Source organism: Chroicocephalus ridibundus, chromosome 4, assembly GCF_963924245.1.
Source record: "Chroicocephalus ridibundus chromosome 4, bChrRid1.1, whole genome shotgun sequence".
In the NCBI taxonomy this organism is placed as follows: Eukaryota; Metazoa; Chordata; class Aves; order Charadriiformes; family Laridae; genus Chroicocephalus; species Chroicocephalus ridibundus.
In genome coordinates, this window is record NC_086287.1 from 38799406 (window position 1) to 38820933 (window position 21528).

Genomic DNA, 21528 nt, shown 5'->3' on the forward strand with positions numbered 1-21528 from the left:
AAACAGAACATATATCCAGAATTCAGAATTACTGCAAATGAAAGCAGAACTGCATTTTTAAATGCATTTATTAATGCTATTATTTTACAAAACATAAAGTACTAGCGCAATTTTATCAATACTGATGCAAGTTTGTAGGTGTTTAGAATCAAGACGTCCTTACCTACAAGAAATAATACAGGTTATCTTTATGAAGTTACCTAGACAGACAGATGAAATTCAATGACAGAATTCGAAATGCAATTCACAGTGATGTAGACAAACAGTAATTTAGTTTTAAAAAAAGAAAAAAAAATAAAATACCAACAGTGAATTGACAAGGTAAGCATGTCTGTCAATATATTATATACATAACTTCACTATCTGGGAAAATCTCATGAAGCATGCCAACACATTGTTCTGCCTACCTAGAAACATTGATGATAAATTTCTGTATAGACAAAAAAGAGCATGTTAGAACAACATAAAAAGGTCAGTATGAAGTAAGAGTGGAATACAATCCCCTAAACTATCCTTATTTAGTACTCTCAATCTAGATTTTAGAAAAGTAAATGAAAGATAAAGATTTGTATATCTCCCTGAAAAGTAAGATTTTCCTCACGCAGTGATACCGTAAGATACCATAGCTTCTTTCAGAGACAGAAAAGACTATTTTGTAATAATACTCAGCAACACCGGCCAAAAAGTGAGCTGCTAGCTTAACTATACTGAATTGTTTTCAATAGACAACATATTCACAAGTCTGACCAAAGTAGCAATGAAAAAGTAAATATAATAATCTTGCCCACCAAATTATTTTGCTTCAAAGTTCCTGCTTATTCTATCCATGAGATGCAAGTAATTGGAACTGACTAAAAATTTCAAATGAAAGAGACTATTTTCTCATAACTGTTTAACTGAAAAAAAAAACCTCTAAAATATTCTTTGCACTCAGTAAAGTTATAACATGATCAAGCACCAGGAGGCTACAAGTCATACTTCATCTTTCTCACAGATCATTATTAATATTTCCACAAGCTATAGCCATATTTTGTACGAATCTTACACCTCATTGAATTGGAACAACAGCTTCTATTAGGAGCTCAATGTCTCCCTTTGACTCGCTGAGCCTGAAGAAAAAAAAAAAAAAGACCCACAGGCAGAGAGGTTGGTTATTTTGTTTGTAACTACGGATTTAAATGGCAGACTAGCTTCCCTTTCAAAGAGTTAGAAAAGAATCCATAAATTCTGATGTTCACTTTCCACTGCTATCTCAGAAATAGCTCTGTAACCTGCTAGAACATGATTAGCTGCATGATCCTTCAAACGGGTGGCTTACAGGGGCAAAATGAACCAACCTCTACGACACGCCGCTGCAGTTCTGTACTGCAGCTTCTAAAGACCCAGTTTGAAAGCTGTTGACTCACAGATAAATAAACTTAATAACCATGAAATGTACATTCACAGGAAGAAAGTCTCAAAAACCCTATTGTCTAACATTAGAAGCCAACTTGGAAACTTGGTAAAGCCTGTCAAGTATTTATTTGGGAAAACGCGTATTTCGAGACTTCACTCATTAGATACACCATTTTCCAAACTACAAAGCCCCCAGCTACAATTCAGCTCTACTCATTTAGACTATAACTCCAAACTGAAGGATCTTTATGGGGTATTGTTGTGAGAACGTTATCATTATAAATTCAGCAATGATTCTGCACTAATTGGGAAACTCAGTAGAGAACCAACAAACTGTAAACTGTAGAAGCAGTCCTTTGCCTCCCCTCCATGATGCTGAGCCATGCTGTGAGCAAAGAGCCTGGAGGAAGCTTGTCCGGCTGCTGTCTATAGATAAAGAGACTTCTGATTTTCTAAACTTGCCAAGCCAATACATTTTCACCAACAGAAAATTAACTGTATTTTTTTTCTTTAATTCAGTGGAAATGATGATATGAAAGTTACTGGCAACTATGCAAATTCATCAAGCAATTTATACAAAATTGTCACATGGACCTGCACAAAACCTGGCAGCCCTATTATGTTCAAATTGACAGTAACTTAAGAAAACTGACTGTTTTTCTTACAAACATTCAGTCAAAAATATGAGTGCAAACATAAAATGACAGAAATAACAGGCTTCAAGAAAGCCTTACAAAGTAAGTATATTGCCAAAAAGGTTATAGCATTTTCATTTAGATTACTGATTGTTACTATGTATAGGATGTACTTGCCAAAGTCAGGGGGTTTATACACTGCATACATATGGATCCACATATGTGAATGTTGTATGTCATATTCTAAAGCAAAATTATACTTAGTATTCTGGATAGATTAAGGAAAATTTCTACAGAAAATTATTTGTTCTTACAAAATCTGCCATTCTTAAATAGAAGTATCCCGAGCGGCATGAGAAATTGATGTATTCTGAAATTGATTCAATTCTTATGCGTTAATGTCACAGTATTATAGACTAATCCAAGCTGAAAGGGATTGCAAGAGGTCATCTTGTCTAACTACCTACTCAAAAGAAGGTCAAAACTGAAATCAGACCGAGCAGGTTGGGGCTTTGTCCACTCAGGGCTCGAAAACCTCCAATAGTATACCTAATTCTAAGTGTTTCATTTTGTTCTTCTACTCTAGCACTTCTGAAATTGTAAAAGCAGTTGTATTAACAGCTTTAACAATAACTTGCAAATAACACACGAGAAATTCTGCAACATCAGGCAATCAAAGTTTATTGAGGGTACATAATCACCTCAAAAGCTCAGTAACAGACTTTTTAAAGGATATTTTGCTAGTCTTCATAAGTCAATGAGTAAGACAGCCTCACTCAACAAAGATATGTTATAAACTGATATGTATTGAAAAGCTTTGTACTTTTGCAACCATATCAATGACCAATTATGACAAATTATGTAAAAAACTCACTGAAAGCAGCATACATCTGCAGAAGAGAGAAAAATTTGAGTCTTGACCCTAACCCACAAAGGTTATTTCATAGACTTAACAAAGGCTGCTCACAAGAGTAAAGTTTAGAGAACACCTCAGTTACACACAGACAAGTCTAATGTGTATTTAATATCCCCTACATGCACACGGTTTTAGAACAAAACCAACACAAATGAGCAACTCTCTACCAAGATCAAAACCAACATGTTGAAGAAGCTTCACGGTTTCTCATGAAAGGAAAAATACGTGACAAAGTTTCTCAATAGACACATTTTTTGCCACAACAAAAAAACCAACCAAACAAACAAAAGCTTTTGGAAGATTTCAGCTGTGTTATATTAAGAATTAAGAGAGTTCTCCATAACTTATGTTACATTTGAATAACAAGATAACTATTTCCTACCTTTAAATTCAAAAATATTTGATAATGTTTAGTACCAAGTTAAAAGTTTAGGTTTTTTTAAATGCTTCTATTTTGTAAAAAAGAAAGCACATGAGGAATAAGACATTTTTCTACAGATTTCAAAACATAAAAATAACTAGTGATATTTACTCACGCTGTTATATTTTCAATTGGCACAGCATTAAATAAGAAAAAATTCGGAAAGACACCAAACAGAACAGTATTCTTTGAAACCGTACACCTAAACTGGCAGAAAAATAATAAGTTTTCTTCTCTTTCCTACTGTTAACCTTCTGCCAGCCTAAGTTCCTTCTATCAGTTCACAGCAGAATCAGACAAGCACAAATAATGGTTAGATAGGCTGGAACCATGCCATGAAACATGGGATCTGAGAAGCAGGTCCTTCCTTCATATCTGGCAGCAGTTATCTGCTAGATTGGCTAAGTGTACTGGTAAAGCCATATCCTTGGCTTTAATTTCCTGCAACGCTAAACTTGTTTTTCTAAAGCCAATTTTGTTTTCTCTTTCCATTAAAGACTTGCAGATTCACCATTACTGTTCCTGTTCCACATAATACACATGGACGCACAAGTGTTCTTTGTCAAATTCACATATTTTTTAAACAAAAATTAAAAAATATATAGATACTTTGCTACAAATATTTGTGTTGATTGGTAAAACTTTCAACATGAATTTTAGAACATTTGTGACTGGCTTTAGTACCCTTTTTCAGTTACTGCTTTCAGGTAGTCACTGAGACGTGTAATGCATCATTTTAGAGGTTCAGTATACAAGTATTGATCTTTGGTTCACAGTGGGAAATGCTATATTGGATTTAAGTTAGAACACCCAACATCTGTCACTTCTTCAGATCAACTATCACATAATAACAGCATATTACAAACACAAAAATATTCACATAATGAAAATTAAAGCTATAAAAGGAGAAACTCTACTAAAGTGAAGCCCTAAAAGGGTACTATATAAGAAATTCAAAAGGACAGCATTCTGCTTACCTTCTCCCTTTCACTATTTCTGCAACTGTCAGTAGCATAGTCCCTAAGTTTTTCATCTTTCGTTACTAATATACTGCCATTTCCTAATTAGAATTTCACGTGCTACTGAAAAAACTGGCATCTTTATTACCCTTCTGTCCAAAAACTGGCAGATCCAGTCATCATGCATTTTTGAAATTAAGTTGCACTATTACATTTATGGTGTGGCACGACGAAACAGTAAGACTGCAGTTACAAATAGCCCCGTTTGGCGATATTTTCATAAAGGGGGGTCAAAAAGGGATAATTTTTAGGACCAATGAACAGCCACATAGTAAATCAATGAACAATAAATTATAAAAGATACTAAGGATAAAAAGCAGATCGCCTAACATGCAAACAAAATGCATAACTATAAAGCTGAATGCAAAATCACATATCAAGGAACAAGCAAGCAGCATATACATATTGAATAACAATAATTAAAAAAAAAATCAAGTTACACTAGAAAAAAAACCACCACATATTACAGCAATGTTACATCAAAAAGATACTATCCTCAACTCCCAGGGTTTTAAACAGCATTTCTGAGACCAATACTAAAATTTCTTTCTTTCTTTAAACGGTGGAAAAATAGAAAAAACACAGAGTACAAACTACCCACTTGATAAACAGACACCAAAACCCCTCTTCTTCCTTGTCTTTTCAATGCCTTAAAAAATGTGTGGACTGCTCAGTGAGGAAGCCCAGTTTTTCTCCTTTCCATTTTCATAGGTGTCTGCAAACCACAGAGTCATGATAGTGATGCAGGGACAGGGGAAACGAGAAAAAAAAAGTAATTCATCACAGGTATGTTTCCAAACTTAGAGATTGCAATCCCTAACTCATAATCAATGCACGATTTCCCTGACAGTATACCCAAGAGGTGAAAAAAAGCAGCCACTCATTATCAACTTCCCTTGCACAAGTCAGTAGCCTCCTCCCTAGGACAAACTCAGCAAAAAAGAGGAACTAATCGGCTGGAGTTCCCTCTGGCACCATGCAGCATGCTGTCCCATAACACAGCAAATTACTGCCAAACATCTGATTTGTGGTGGGTTTGGTTCCAAGAGAGATAGCCTCGCGTTGAATCCACCTGCACGGTAATCCGAAATATAGCTGTATGAGGGGTAATGTGTCTCTGTGATGCTCCTCCAAAACAAAAGGCAGCAACACACCACACCCCCCATTTTGAAGTTCTTTTGGTAGAAGCTCAAAGATGGTACAGGTAGTAGTATAGCTCCCAGAGGAGTATGTCCTCCAACTGCTATACTATGGCTTGAGAATTAATGATGAACATGTTTGGGGATTCTGTCTATCAGAATATCAACATAACACAGATTTTAAAAAAAGTGTAGAGACATCACACTCTCCTGACTCACGTAGGTCAGAGGCAAAATTTTATACCACCAATGTGTGGCGTGCACTTGGTCTCAAAGCAGTAGTCCACTGCAGGCAACAGAAATACGATAATTTATCAACAACCTCTAACAACTAACATCATAACTGTACAGTTCTGGAACATGAAACTTTCTCCAGCAAAAATAGTTCTGTTTGTCCTGAAATGACCTGAGAATAGATGGAGGCTGGGGTGTAAGAGAGGGGAATGCCAAAACAAAGCAGCTCAAAAAGACAGTGTAAATAAACACAATCCACACTTATTCAGCTACTGCAGAACTACAGCATTTTATCTAGAAAGTGAAAATAAATTCAGTTACCTTCTCTGCACAAATGCAGTTCAAGTTGCATTCCCACATCCCGTGAGAATACAGTGACTCTACATACTCTGATTGCAGAGTGATCTAGCCTGCTCTCTCAGCCAGACCTATTCTACTTTGTACAGCACCTGGACACTCCTGGCAGGAGAACTCAAAAAGCTGGTGGCCTATGCGCCATGCAGATGTCCAACTACCACACACACACACAAAAAATTAAAATAAAAAAACCATAACACTTCACGTGATTCTTTCTTTCCTGCTCTATCTTTATGACAATATCATGGTTTTACATAAAGTCCAAAGGGACTGAAAAAAGGGAATTGAGAGAAAGTCAGTTCAAAACTTATCTGAAGTCCAATGGCAGGTAACTTATCTGAGAAGTGAAAAAAAATCTTGACTGCACTTTGTATTTAAACTGGGAAGAAAACAGACCACAGTTTGAACTTGTTCCATTTCTCCACATTCTCCAAATCCTTCGCTTCATTACTCACTGCAAATTGATTGTGCACTCTCTGTATCTAAAACAGGCTCTGTCTGTCCACTGACTGCCTTTTTGCAAAAAAGCGTCAGTGCTAATGGCTCTGTAACCTTATGCACAAGCGGTTTCTAATGTAAACTGGCAGGCACAAGGATGATTTTGCTATATGTTTTGAGAAAGAGCTGAAAATAATACATTACTTCACTAAGAGACAATTTTTCTGCATCATAAACAGCATTTTCAGTGGCTAACAAAGGATACACTAAGGCAAGAAAATAAACAATTATTATTGAAAAGTGCATCAATCTGCTTTGCTGTCTCACTGAAAATAATTAAACCACTTTTCATTATACTTCCTCCTTCAGGGTTTCACGTAATTTAGATTTTTCCCCTTCCAATCATTCAACAGAGAATAAGCATTTGTACAAGTCACTTAATGGCAATTCTTGGCAGTCAGCTTAGACAAATCAGTACAGGTATTTGCAAATCCTTTTGCTTTTATGCTTTATTTTTTTCCAGACTATACCTAATGAAATACAAAGACAAAAAAAAAATTATATTTAATATTTTGTGTATTGCACTTCATGATTTTTCAACAGTAGTACTAAGATTAAACAGTCTTGCTAAATATTATATCTATTCCATCGTTACAGTGACACACATGACAGAGAAAGTTAAAAATAATTTCTTCAAAAGTATTAATGGGCATGAGGTAATACAGATATGTTCCTATGTTCACAGTCTTCTCATATGGGCATACTTACCTATTGATGAGTTTGTAGTGAGCCTCCAGTGATTTTTAAGCATTGCCTCCATTAACTGAAACAACTTACTTCCTTATTGCTTGCCTAGACATCACAGCTCTTCCAGTACAAATTCAAGTTTCTATTATAAACCAGTTTGAGTTTCTATTATAAACCGTTTTTTCAACTTGAAGGAAAACGCTAATAGACCAAGGAAGGAAGAACCTCAAGAGAGGTTCTTTCATGAAAAGGGAAAATAAAATCCCTCCAAAGAGTAATTCTCTTCACTAGTTTGCTTTATTGGTGACCTTTAGAGAGATCTACCAAAGCTGAAGAGAAGCTTAATTAGCAGAAAGGGCAGCTGAGAGAACAGGTAGCATGAAGAAAAAAGTTTTTAGTTTTTATTGTACAGGATGAGAATTTTTGAAAGAGAGATGAAATCCTACGACTGCTTCATAAATGTTAGATACTGGAACTCATCACTTTGCATTAGCTAAAGATAGAATTAGCCAAGAGAGACATCCTATTCTGAAACCTATGTTTTGCATAACAGGAATGATGCTCCAGTTAAAGGGAAAAACATCTCATGAAGCACACAGGAGATTTGTTCTTGAAGTTTTTACATAAAACTGTTACGGCTCCAGCGCTCACAAAGTATCATTCTAGGAGCTTACTAACTTCAATAGCAAAAAATATTTCTCTCTCCTTGATTTTTAAAATGTTTTATGGGTAATTCAAACAGATTAGTCATGTGACTATGACATCTACAATATGTAACTTGTAGATAAGAGTGCATCCAAAGCTTCCTCTCCAGAAAGCATCACTGAGTTGCAGAAAAACAACCTGAAATAACAGGAGAAAAAGTCTATAGATCCTGACAAGTTCTTATGTTCAAACCTGTTTACAGCTGAAGAAAAAACCATGATGCCTACCTAGACAGAACATCTGTAAAAAGCCTGTCATTAAACAAGGGTCAAATAATTCTATATGAACGGATGTAAACCTATCAAGTGCTCACAAAAAACTCCACGGTGTATTGTATCTCCATGTTTATTCTGTGACTGTCAACCTCTTGAGAGGCTCAAGAAGCAGGAATGGTGTTTCATTTTTAAATCATCTTGATGAAACTGTTTTATAACTACACCAGGGTAGTATAGTAGCATCGATGTTTTCAAAAAACTGTCTTTGCATTCACTCAAAAAAACCCCGTTGTTCTTTGTATATCAAATCTGAATGCAACTTACTACACACATTTTAGAGATCACCGCTCAAACCTCATACACTCCTTCCTCATTCACCTACAAATTTTTTTGGAGGGGAGTGGGGGGAAAATACTCTGAAAAATACTTTTCCGAATAGCCTTAAAGAACGTGCTTCCATAAACCCAACATGGAACATAAGACAAAGTAGTGAAGAATCACTGCCAAAGGTCCTCAATGCCCTAATACCAAACTTAGAAAAACAAGATGTTAAAATGTCATTTTATTTTGCCATTGATCTAGAGTATAATTCTAAAAAGTAAGAGTTACTGCACAATGATGCTCTGATCCTGCAGTTAACGCTACTGTGAAGAAGCTCTAAAAATCATTTAGAACTTGCTGGAAGTACAAATGCATGGAAATTCCCAACAAGGTAAAGGAGGATTAGGCTGTGCTTGCTGGGATGCACTATGAACCCAGGATTTTATGTGCACATCATATCTTTACCTGCAACAGTTTGCACTAGTTGCCAGCCCTAGCTGCATACACAACACTAACTGCAGGAGAACATTGCAACCATTTCGCAGTGGTGAGCTCTAAACAGTGCTCAGCTGTCTAGACAACTCGTGGACAACTTCAACTGTAGTTCCATCAGGAGGGAAACCACTTTGAGTACACCAGTATTACACTCGAGTGTAATCTCGCAAGGCAAATTTGCGCCAAAAAAAACCCCATCCTTAACAGTACCTCTAAAAACGAAGAACCATGACAAAATACTGAAGGAACAACTTTTCTCATTAGCACAATTAATTTTTGAATTTTACCTCTACAAATAAATTTTACTCTGAGACAGTAATCTTTTAACACCCTTGCTAACAATTAGGGTGAAGTAGAAGGAAAAGAAATAAAGAGTATGGGATCATTTGAGCTTCTGTTGCTTCCATGGGCATGCCACCTACTGTTAGAAATTAACAGGAACATAATAGATCAGTAAAGCCAGCAAAGCAGCATAATCTGAGTAATACAGACTGAAACAGAATAAAGAAAGCAAAAATAAAAAAAAACCCACACCAGAACCCAGGCAATCAGAAAAAGCTCAAGGCCTCACAAAATGCCAGTGGCAGAGCAGTAGCCTAGGAAGAGCTGTGCCCCAGAATCATCACTCTGTTCTCCACAAGACAGAGATCCTGGCAAAACAGAGACCCTGGCTATTCTGGGGTTAAAGACAGAGTCTGTACAGTCTGTAACTGTATGGTTATCCTCTGGGAAAAGTGAAGCAGGAATAGAAACAGGACCTTGAGGCAAGTTTCTCACACACTCCAGCAGATTTATGGGTTTTACCAGCAGGATCTATTACTAAGTCTACCTAAGCCTTATTTTTAAATTAAAAAAAAAAAAGAAAGAAAAGAAAAACCACATAAAAATACCCCTCTATGCCACACCATAGAAAACCAAATCACACGGGCCTGAAATCCTTTGATTATGAAAACCTATAAGAAATACTCCTCTGTACTTTTTATAAGGCTCTAAATTACCAAAGAATCAATGATCAGCAATTTTTTGTTTCTATAAAATACAGTGAAACCTTCTGATAGCTACAAAATGCTGTGCAGCACCATTAGACTGGCTGGAAACCCGTAACAAGGCTCCTGAAACTACTCAGTTACTTTTGTGAGGAAAAGAACAGCAGTACTGTATGGAATAATTCTTTAATCAAATTTCATCACTTCTACAAATTTGTTTATTTTTCACATATATACCTACTATCTCTCACTTGATGTACCCATACAAGACCCTGTACGACGCTCTCCAGGACCAACTACTCACCCCAGTAGCACAAGATTTTTAGCTCGGAGTTACTAAGTGTTCCCTGCCTACAAATAACTTTCCTTTCAGAGCTGTGTTTGGAACAAACACCCAGTAGCAAGTCCTAACACCTCATACTTACATGTGACTTTCATCCATTCCGCTGTACGTTCAGAAAACATCACCCTGGGACGAGAACAGCATTCCCGCCCCACGATGCGCACACATCCTTCCCTACTCTCCATCGTTGGGTGCAGGCGCTCTCTGTGCCCGCATGAAGCCACCAGGGGCAGGTTGCCCACCCCACCTACTGGCCGCTACCGGCATGGCTTCATCCCCAAAACGTGTTTTAAAATAGACGGATTCTTAAATCCGTGGTTTTCGTTCTTCCCTAAACTCTAAAACGTTTAGTTAAATACGATGGGAAGCTCTCGGAAGAGCTTCTCCAATATTCAAGGTATTACCATTTTATGTTTCCTCTGAATAAAATCCACTCCATTTTATGGGATAATTAAATCTAAGTAAGGTAATGACTGAAAGTTGTGTTTCACACTATTAACAAAATATGGAGCTGATAAAGTTATCTCATTAATCTAGAAAATTTCAGGACAACTTGTTTGAAAGTTACCAAATTACTACCCCAGAGACTTTGAGGGGAAAAAGAGGAATAAAAGCATTTAAGTACGTGAGGACAGAAATGCACAGCCATCCAAACTATAAAAACCCAAAGCTCTTTCCAAGGAAGTTAAAAAAAAAGTCAGACATGAAGCTGCTATGGAGCAATGATGCTGCGTGTTCACCTGTGTAATGGGATGCGTTCAGTGCAAGTGTCTCAAGTTAAATCAGCAGGGAAGTTGGTAAAATACAATGAAGGAATAACAATAAATATCACTAAACCGTCCCATGCTAAACAATCAGGGATTATTATGAAATATTGCAGTCCCCAGCGCTATGAAAAGCAGGTTTCTCTAATGTCTAGAAACTGAAAAGAATATATTAACTTTGGCTGGGTAAAAAGCATTTTTCTTTTTCATTGCAAAGACAGCCTTGAAAAAATAAAATTAAAAAAATAGGGTTGTCACAAGTGGATATGCAGCAGCTCTACTGAGTAGGCTCAGTAACCTTCACCATACTCTTTTAAAACCTCTGACAATATTTTTCTGTACTGATCTCCGTATACTTCCTACACAATGCATCACACAATCTATCTGCCCTTTCAGTCACAATTTTTCAGTTCCCAAATTAAACATCCTCCTTTTTAATAGTGGTGTTGTTCTTGTCCTGCCTAAAATGGATCTGTTTGTGGCAACTTTTCTACATAATGGAACACTGTTATCCAGGCCCCCCCAGAGTGTCCTCCTCACCAGACAAAAAAAAAAAAAAAAAAAAAAAAAAAAAAAAAAAAAAAAGAGAGAGAGAGAGAGAACCAGGTCCTTCAGTGTTTCCTCCTAGGTCATATCCTCTAGACTTCACATCCTTCTTCATCCCTTCCCTCTGAACTTTCCCCAGATGGTCCAAATCTTGCAAAAGTAGAACCAGTTCTTTAGTGTGATAGCACTGATACTGTCTCATCCATTAAACTGCTAGTTCCCTTCTATAAAGGGAACTTCTGTGTAGCTTAACCAGTCACACACACCTCTACAGATTTTTCCTATGTAAATGTAGTTGTCTTATATTTGACCTTGAATTACACCTTACTGCAGGCTCCTTCTCCTTCAGTTTGTTGAGACAGTGTCCTATGCTCCACCCTCCTGTTTACCCCTCCACTTTATCACTGCCTGCAAATTTTAACTGTGTATTTTACTCCTTCATCAAGATTATAAATAAAAACGTGAACAGATACAGAACGAAGCCTCGCAGAATCCCACATAACAAACACCAGTTTGACACTGAACCAACCCTAAAGAAGTTTCCAGCCCCTTGTTCACACACTTTTCAAGAAGCTTAATCTAAATCAATACACTCAAAATAAAATAATCCACACTTCATTCACAATCGGTGTCTCTTCACACCTCATCACAGTAGAGAAACTCCTGAGAAGGGAAGTTCTTCGCACCTCATTAGTAATTAAGTAGAGCTCACAAGCTGATGTACATTAATCTAAGTAAGTTTCTTCCTAGTTGCTTTTGAGAACATTAACATAAAACATAAAAAGATTTATTGTGGTCAAGATCCAGAAATCTGCACAAGCTCTGTTACACTGTTCTAAAATAAGTCAAATGTATCTGTATTTGAAAAATCCAAACTTTTGTTACCATGCCTGTGAACAGATTGCTTTTTGCAGTTGCTTAGACTGTAAACATTTAGCTCATGCTAATTAGGAAAGACTTATCTGATGCTGATCCGATGCATTAGATGTTCCATTAGATCAGTTCTACATGTGCATGGACCACAAGAATGAAGATATAATAAACACTAAATAAATGTGATATCATCTTGAAGCTAAACATAAGTAAAAAAGACTGCACTAAAATTAAGCTGATTACCTCCATTCTTTAACAATAAAATGTTTACTGCAACCAATGCCCAAAGCCAAAAAAGGAACATTGAAACAGACCTGACAATTCAAACTGCACTGAAGTAATAGCAGACATCACATACACACTGCAAACAAAGTTAAAAGAATACTTTGTAAACTGCAAATATAATAAACATAAAGGACAAAAGTAAGTCTCCTTAAACCACCCACAAAAGGATGTAGTCAAGCACCACCAAAATAAAACCCGGTATCTTGTCCACAACTTCAGGAAGTTGTTTTTGTTTTAATAGCTGGTTTTAATTTTGTTTTCATAGAAGAGCAATTTAAAAATTCCGACAGTCCATAAAATATTAATCTGGAGCAAGTCAGAGGAGCTAGAATAAGAGTGGGAGATAACATCAGGCTAATGTCAATCGGACCTTTTAAGCATTATAATTCCACATTATTTGACTAAAAATGAATAATTGCAAATGTGTTCTATTTATTTAACATAGAATAGATGAGTTAAAGCAGACAGAAACAACAGAAAATTACTCAAGATGACAGATGTATAAAGAAATCTGCCATTTGGTAAACCAGCCGGTCATAATTAGACTTGGATTCACTTTTGAAGGGAGGACGCAAAATCTTCAGTAATCAAGCCAGTTAAATCAACATGCACACTAGTTACAAAAAGACCTAACAAGTGCAAGATCCTTTTTCCTCTTGACAGGAATAAGAACACTTTTCCTCACAGTTTCTAAACCAATTCGATGTTTGACAGGCAGCATCTTGTTTCAAGAGCGGAGCTGGGGAGTTCTTTAGAGAGCTATCACCTCAACAGCTGACAGAAATCATGAAAGCTTTCATCTTTAAGACTCTGATCCACAGCTGGATCTACCATGCCAGGTATAAGCAAGTCAATTATTTATAAACCACTAGCACCTTGATCTCATTCTAGATTAACACCCAGCAGAGGAGGGGAGAACTGACTCAGCAAGTACTGCGTCTTGACAGGCTTTGCAAGTAGCACAGCAGGTCACCCATTTCTAAAACCAAAGAATTACAGTACTCTTACAGTACTGTAAAACATGTAAAGCAGTCTCCAGCCTTCACTGGTCCACAAAAAAAAAAAAAAAAAAAAAAAAGGAGAACCAAACGTGCCACCAGTACACTTTCTTCTCCCTGTTGTACAGGTCAGGAATAACGTCCTCCGGGAGCTACAAACACAAGCATAGGAACCATTAAATTAAAACATCTGAAACACAAAATTTAAGATGAATCATGGTTTTAAATGAATGTAACTAAAGATGAAATATTGCTGCCAAAGTATTATGCAATTTAATGCCAATTTCTACTTCACTATATTTCCAAGAGTTTTTAATTAAGTTTGGTTTTATTAGCACTCTTACTACAAATTACTGAACCCATTCACCTCTAACTTTACTTCCATTTTACTGCTCTGCCCATAGCAGGCTCAACAAATGCAAATCCAGTTACTTTAATACAATTTGATGTAGATTTTGTCATAAAGCTTTTCATAATTGAAGACACAATAAAGAAGAAACTTCCCAGGCAACAACTAAATCTCCAGCAATAAAGAATTACTTAAATATCAAGATTAGCAGCAATAGTTTTATAAACAAATGGGGTATAAATAAATAAAATTATAAATTTAATATAGCTTTTAAACTATTTAAGAACCTAGATTTAAAATTATTTTCAGGAAATAATACCGGGTCATCTAAATCCTGATTATACAATGCTAAAACGATCCCTATCTAGTAGGAAAATTCCTCCAAAATGCCAAGTTGACACCAGCGGTGTGGAAATGCAGAGTGTAATCCTCCATAATTTTTACCCTAGAAGGCAAAAGGGCTAGAATTGCCCTTGAAATTCTGTATATTACAAAATTACAGTGTTGTTAGCTTCCCTTCTCTTCAAGGCCCATTTGAAAAAAGAAAGGAGATTTTCAGAGAAGACTGCAGCTTCTCAGCACACAGTAAGGAAAGCAACATGATAAAACCACTCACATTCCCCCTATTATTACCTGGCTCTCCAGGCTTGCAGTTTACACATCACCACTTAAGAAGATCTGACCGCTGGTGCTGCAAGACAGCAGGGTTTCCTCTCACACAAACCGCTTACTCTGGGTCAAGCACCCTCTCACTGAGCTGGTGCACTTGTGTAAAACAGAAAGAACCCTAAGGAACTGTGACTAAAAAGGGGTAATTTCCTGCCAGGTGAGAGATGAATCTGTTCTGAAAACGTGGTTCAGCACACATCAAAGGCAGTACAAGAGAGCTTGTCTGACCACGCAGATGGAAGAAAGAGGAGGACAAAAGAGGTCTTCCCTGTTTCAGAAGTGGTAAACGATAAGACTGGCTCAGAGGTAACACCAGACAGCAGCAGCTGCAGGCTGGCACAGCTGTTGATGCTATGGCTGGATTGCTGGGAGCCAGTCCCCTCCAAACTGCTAAACACAAGGTTTGTGCCAGGTGTGCTAAGAGACCAGACAGTGCTTAACATCAAAAGCCTCCAGTGCAGAAGTGCATTATGCTTAACCACTCTTTAGTAGAGTTCTGGGAAAATCCTAGCTACTGCTTCACTTTTAAAGATACAATCCATATTAGCCTTGGCCAAAAATAAATTAAGTCACTGTGCTAGACTAAGATGAAGAGCATATCAAAGTCAGTAACACAGTGATCAGGCAAAACATACTATAAGCTGCCCCAAAATAAACATTTTTAACTGCTTCCTGAAATACTTCAAACAACAATACAGACAAAAATGCATACATGTAACATGAGTCCCTTCCTGAGTGCACCTTTTAAATTATGAAATGGGTGCTGCTGGGTCAACAGTACCAGATGGAACACAGATATAAACGTATTTCAACTTAGTAAGAAACGGTTGAATGACTTAGAAAAAAATCATTCCAGGATAGAAGTTTCCTCAGCTAATACCGGTGCTGCATTTCCCCCTTGGGTCTCTGCGGCTTATGAGGTAGCACTATTGTTTCACATTCAGAATCCAAACCCATCTGCACACACCAGTATGATCTCAGCAATTTATATCACTTACAAGTGAAATTACCAACCAGCACTCTAGGTAACAGTACCAATCCAGCTGCATCTTCTATCTCCCAAAACACGAGTACTAAAATGTAACTAAATACAGTGACAAGAGGGATGAATATTTTACATTTTTCAAATCCACCAGCAACCATGGGAGTTCTAATATAGATAAAATACTGTCTGGGTCCAATTGAAGCTATGGCATCGTAAAAGTCAAAGTGAATCTAATCAGCTTGATGCTGAAAATGGGGTAGCAGCTGGTCTATCTACATTAGGACTCACAGTGCTGCCAACACTAATCAATATTAGGTCATCATCCTAATCTTTTTGCCAATCCAGGGACAACCATGATTTCTATTTTGCAACAAGGCTAACAGAAGCAAGACAATCTGAATGTAGTCCTGTCAAAGCATTTATAAATGGAAATTATTTTAAAGGCATAGTGTTGATCTCATACCACGGTAGGCTACAGAAGGCATTTTAACATCTCCACAGGAAACTGAATGTGTAGTTGTGGCACACTTTGGCACGTCTGTGCTACTCTTAATCTGCTCAAACACTTTATAATTGGTCAAAGCACAACCATCAACTTGCATTAATGACAAAAACATGTTCCCGTGAATCACAGACACCAATGCTGTAAGACGAGCTGTTACCATCTCCCCCTCGCTCGTACCACACGCTGGACAAGACACACGCTCATTTCAACTTCTAATCAACTGTGCCAAAAATGCCCTGCAATCCCTCGTCTCTGTCTGCAAACACAGATGTGTCTTTCAGGTGCGTTACTCAAACGAGACTTGTATTTTTCAGCCCGAAATTATAAACGTATTGCGGCCGGAAAAATCCCCCTATCCACGTTTCCACTACAGCGGGCAGGTGCCGGGAGCGGGCGCGGACGCAGAGCTGACCGGGCAGGCGAGGCTGCCAGCCCCGCCGTCCCCCCCCGCCACCGGCCTGGCTCCACCTCGGCAAGGGGAGGAGCAGGGGAGGAGAGGGAAGGGTTGTGCCCCCGCCCCGGGCCCCACCGCGTGCGGCCCCGCCTCCCCCCGCACCCGCGGAGGGCGGGCTCTCCTCACGCTTACCCTACGGTGGTGGTGGGCGGCAGGCGGCGGCGGTGCCCCGCGGCCTCGAGGTTCTCGCCTGCCCCGGTCCCCGCCTCCTCGGTGCCCGTGAGCGCCGCCTCTTCCCCGGCCCCCGCCTCCTCCGCGGCCGTGGCCGTCCGCGCCGCTGCTTTCGGTCGCTGGCTCGGCAGCCCTCTCCGCGCCGCCGGGCCTGCGCCGGCCGTGCCGGCCACCTTCCCTGCGGGGCCGGCTGCCGCCGCGCTCGGGCTGCATGGCCGGGCTGCGACCTTCCCTCACGCCGCCTGTGGCCGGGCCGGCCTGTGCCGCGCCGGTCCCCGCCTACTCCCGGAAAGAGGCCGCGCGCGGAGGGCGAGAGAGGGAAATGGCGGCGCCCGCGCCCTCAGCAGCTCCCCCTGCCTGCGGCGCCGGCGCCAGGACTACGGCCGCCGAGCGCAGCCCCTGCGGCCCGTCAAGGAGCAGCGCGGCGGACACGGCGGCGGGGACCCGCGGTCCACCCCGCTCCGGGGGCCAGGCCCTGGCGGGCACCTCACGACGTTTGTCCTTGTACCCTCTGCAAGCCTCAGCGAGCAAGGAGTGAAAAACAAATAGCTTTCCACATGTATTTAAAACAAAAATGCATTTAATGTCTAGAAGACAGCACTCTTGGCTAAAGCCGTATGAATCATAGAATCATTTGGGTTTGAAAAGAACTTTGAGATCATCGACTCCAGCCATTACCCTAACACTGACAAGTCCACCGCTAAACCAGGTCCCTAAGCACCGCATCTGCATGTCTCTCAAATACCTCCAGGGATGGTGACTCAACCACTTCCCAGGGCAGCCTGTTCCAATGCTTGACAACCCCTTCGGTGGAGAATTTTTTCCTAAGATCCATCCTAAACTTCCCTTGGCGCAACTTCAGGCCATTTCCTCTTGTCCTATCACTTGTCATTGGGAGAAGACACCTACCTTGCCACAACCTCCTTTCATATTTGTAGTTGTAGAGAGCGATAAGGTCTCCCCTCAGCCTCCTTTCCTCCAGGCTGAACAACCCCAGCTCCCTCAGCCGCTCCTCATAAGACTTGCTCTCCAGACCCCTCACCAGCTGCATTGCCCTTCTCTGGACACGCTCCAGCACCTCAATGTCTTTCTTGCAGCGAGGGGCCCAAAACTGGACACAGTACTCAAGCTGGGGCCTCACCAGTGCCCAGTACAGGGGGACGATCACTTCCCTAGTCCTGCTGGCCACACTGTTACTGATACAGGCCAGGATGCTGTTGGCCTTCTTGCCCACCTGGGCACACTGCTGGCTCATATTCAGCTGGCTGTTGACCAATACCCCCAGGTCCTTTTCCGCTGGGCAGCTCTCCAGCCTCTCTGCCCCAAGCCTGTAGCGCTGCATGGGGTTGTTGTGACCCAAGTGCAGGACCCAGAGTTATCTTTCTGTAGGAAATGAGGGAAAAAAGCAACCGAGCCGGGCTGACAGGGCGTCGCACCCAAGCCTGCGCTATGTGAAGCACATGACGTGATTCTGCAGCCTCTGGAGGAGCATCTTGCTCTGAGGACACAGAGCAAGCAGGGACATGGGAACCGCCTTGTGCTGTACAGCCAGGAGGGTTTGTCCTGCTCTGCTTGAACTAGGCAGGCACCCGTGCTCTCCTCAAGGAAGTTCACCAGTTCCCTAACGGCAGGCTTGCTCAGTAGCTCTTGAGCACACAGGCTGTCTTTTGACAACACACATTAAAACATCAATCTGGTTTTGAAGGTTTTTTAAACCCAGTAGTCCTTACAGCAAAATGTGACCAAAACTCCCGTACTCTGAAATCACGGGCTGTAGTGTCTCTGCACTACTACCTGTGGTTAAGCGCTGCTTAATTCTGGGGCATAGCGTGCAGCAAATCAGTAAATTAGCTTAGCAAGACTCCAGCGCAACACAAGCAAATAAATCAAGTAGCAGGGAGCAGCACTGGCAAGCACGTTGCAAAGACATCTAAATGATGCCTCCTGCAGCCAGCACAGGTCTGGCAGACCCAGTGCTGAGCTAGAGCTAATAAAAGCTGGCAAACCCAAGCTGTGCCTGCATCTGTGGTGCAATTAATCTGTGACACGAACAATCTGCCTGCAGATAACTATAAGCCGACTATATGTACAGATTTAACAACTCACGTTAATTAATACTTACAGCTAGATTGAAAAAAATATCGCTAATATTTGGTAACAAGTAGCAAATATCATTACAACTCACAAGCGTGAAGTTCATGCATCAATAATTATGAGACAGATAGCAAAGTCATGATACTGTACATGTGCATTTTGATTTTGTAATTTAATTTTGATCTCCCTGTTATTATCATCTCTTATGATAGACAATTAACATAAATTATGTTACCATAGCACACAGAAGCCCCACTCAAAGGCACTGTTGCCTTGAGTGATACACAAATAGAGAACAAAAGGTAACACCGCCAAGTGTTAACACAGACCTGTGAGACAGAAGATGATAGAGTACGAAGAGATGATGAGAATGGTCAACATGCCAAGAAGGGATCTTTGCATACTAGCAGCTTAGTTACTGTTAATTTGTATAGGCATCACAATAAAACAGCCCATTAGGGAGGGAAGGCTTTGCAGGACAATAATGAGAGGGCTTTTTATTTAGAAATTAATTATAGTTTCTATACCATATTGCCAGCGTTCCTCATGCCTGCGTCTGTTCAAACCAAGAACAATTGTGTCAGGACAACAACAATTTCTGCTTCTCCTGTTGCTCTGAATCTGCAATACACATGGGGTATCTTAATCAGTCTTTCCTCCTAAATCCTAGTGTTAGGGAGGATAAGTGACCTAAGAGGAGGACACACTTGCTACCTATAGCAAAAGGCAAAGCATTACAGGGCACAGCATCTAGGCAATTTCTAGTCTCCTCTCTTCTGAGAAAAGTGTCATCTTCTGCAAAAAAAAAAGGCAGAAAGTTCAAACAATCTCCTAAAATCATCCTAAGCAGCTGCTCAACCCCAGGTGCTAGGCAAATGTAGAAGTGAGTAGAGGTTTATCCACGTGCCTGAAATTTATAGCTGGTGCCTTTTTAAGACCGTTTCTAGCCTTTCCTGAAATCTTGCAACTTGCAAAGAAGTCACGATCCCTGGCCGTGATTCAGGTCTACAGCTGTGAAGGCCTGGAGCGCAGCCCCCTTCTAGGAGCACTGTTGGCTATGTTAGAGTTTAGCTGGCTGAGTCCAAGGTCAGCTGCTCAGCTGATAAGACCTGTTGTGAGGAAACTAGAAGCAAGGGCCTCCCTCGCCTTTCCCTTGGGAACTGCTTTTAAGCTGAGGCTGTACCGCCGGCCCTCGCCTGTGCTACATCGCAGCTGGCCACCAGCAACATCTGCATCTGGTCTCCTACCTCCTCAGTCTTGACTCTGATCCTGACTCGGACCTGCTGGCTGGGCTTCCTGGCTTGGTCTTGGACCTGCTGTGTAATCACTGGACTATGTCAGACCCTAATCACTGTCACTGGCCCTGATCATGAGGCAAACGTGGTTCTCTACGTCCAGCTTCTCGGTGAGATCGCTGCTCCCACCTGTCTTGGTATCATGCTCCACCCGTGGCTAACCTTCCCTTGCAGAGTAGCCGGCCCTCTCTGCCCCCTGACGTTGCCACACTAAACTCATTACTGCACTGCCACGTTCAGAAATTTAATCACACAGAACTGTTGACATGCAGAACAACTGTTCTGACTGTTCATAGAAAAAGAAGCATGAGCCATATGAGGTAGCAGATTCATCTCTCACAGCTCAGCTACCTTATCACAGCCATGCAGCTGCTCCACACACCTTTGTTTCTTGTTAAATGAATTCCTACACTTCAAGGTTGTGTAAAGATTTGTGAAGCCAGCGCGCCCAGCCATCAAGACAGCTCTGGCTTGAGGGAAGTCTGCAGAATGCAAAACCAGGATGAACTTTCTTTCCTTGCATGGGGCTTGTTAGGACTGCTGTGGCTCTTCAGTTATTCTTGGCTGCCAGACTGTCTCTGGAGGCTGTAGAGAGCCAAGCGTACAGATGGTCAACGTGCAATATTATGAGTATTACTAAGCTGCAAGGCCTATACCTGAACTAGAATTCTGTTGAGTTAGGTTCGATATATGTTGTGTATAAATGGAATATAGATGTACAAACATCTAAATATAAGATAGGAGATGACAGACACACACAGATGGAGGAGAACCATTTTGGATAGTATGATAGACAGTGGTCTCAGTACACCAGGAAACTTAACCATTATCGAATGTCATCACAACAAGAGATAATCATTAGGGAGGGTTTGAAGAAGAAAGTTGATAGACTTCTGTGGATATTTAGGACACCTGGGACAAAAGTAAAGGAAACAATGACAGAAAATAAAAGGACAATTAAAGAAAATAAGATGCTTATCTGAAAATTCAACAAGTGGGTATAAAATACCAGTGTATTCAGCTGATGAGAGGCAGGACCTAATTGCTTGGTACAAGACATAGATGACAACATGTGGGAAAGTGATAGGCTTTGAAAGCTTGCCAAGACCAAAGAAAATAATGTTCTGAGAGTTAGTATGAAAGAAGTGGTGTGGATGAATGGGGAGTGCCATGT

At 40.3% G+C, this 21528-nt stretch overlaps 2 protein-coding genes across 2 annotated transcripts in view; one reads left to right on the plus strand and one right to left on the minus strand.

Annotated features, from left to right (window-relative positions):
• Positions 1-17279, minus strand: part of AVEN (apoptosis and caspase activation inhibitor) — a 100909-nt gene extending 83630 nt beyond the window's left edge. Inside the window, exon 1 of the mRNA XM_063334428.1 lies at positions 16927-17279. Within this exon, the coding sequence (XP_063190498.1) occupies positions 16927-17178 (252 nt within the window). The 5' untranslated portion in view covers positions 17179-17279. The remainder of the gene's footprint in view (positions 1-16926) is intronic.
• The window catches only part of CHRM5 (cholinergic receptor muscarinic 5), a 52726-nt gene that overhangs the window by 24661 nt on the left and 6537 nt on the right, over positions 1-21528 (plus strand). The window lies entirely within an intron of this gene.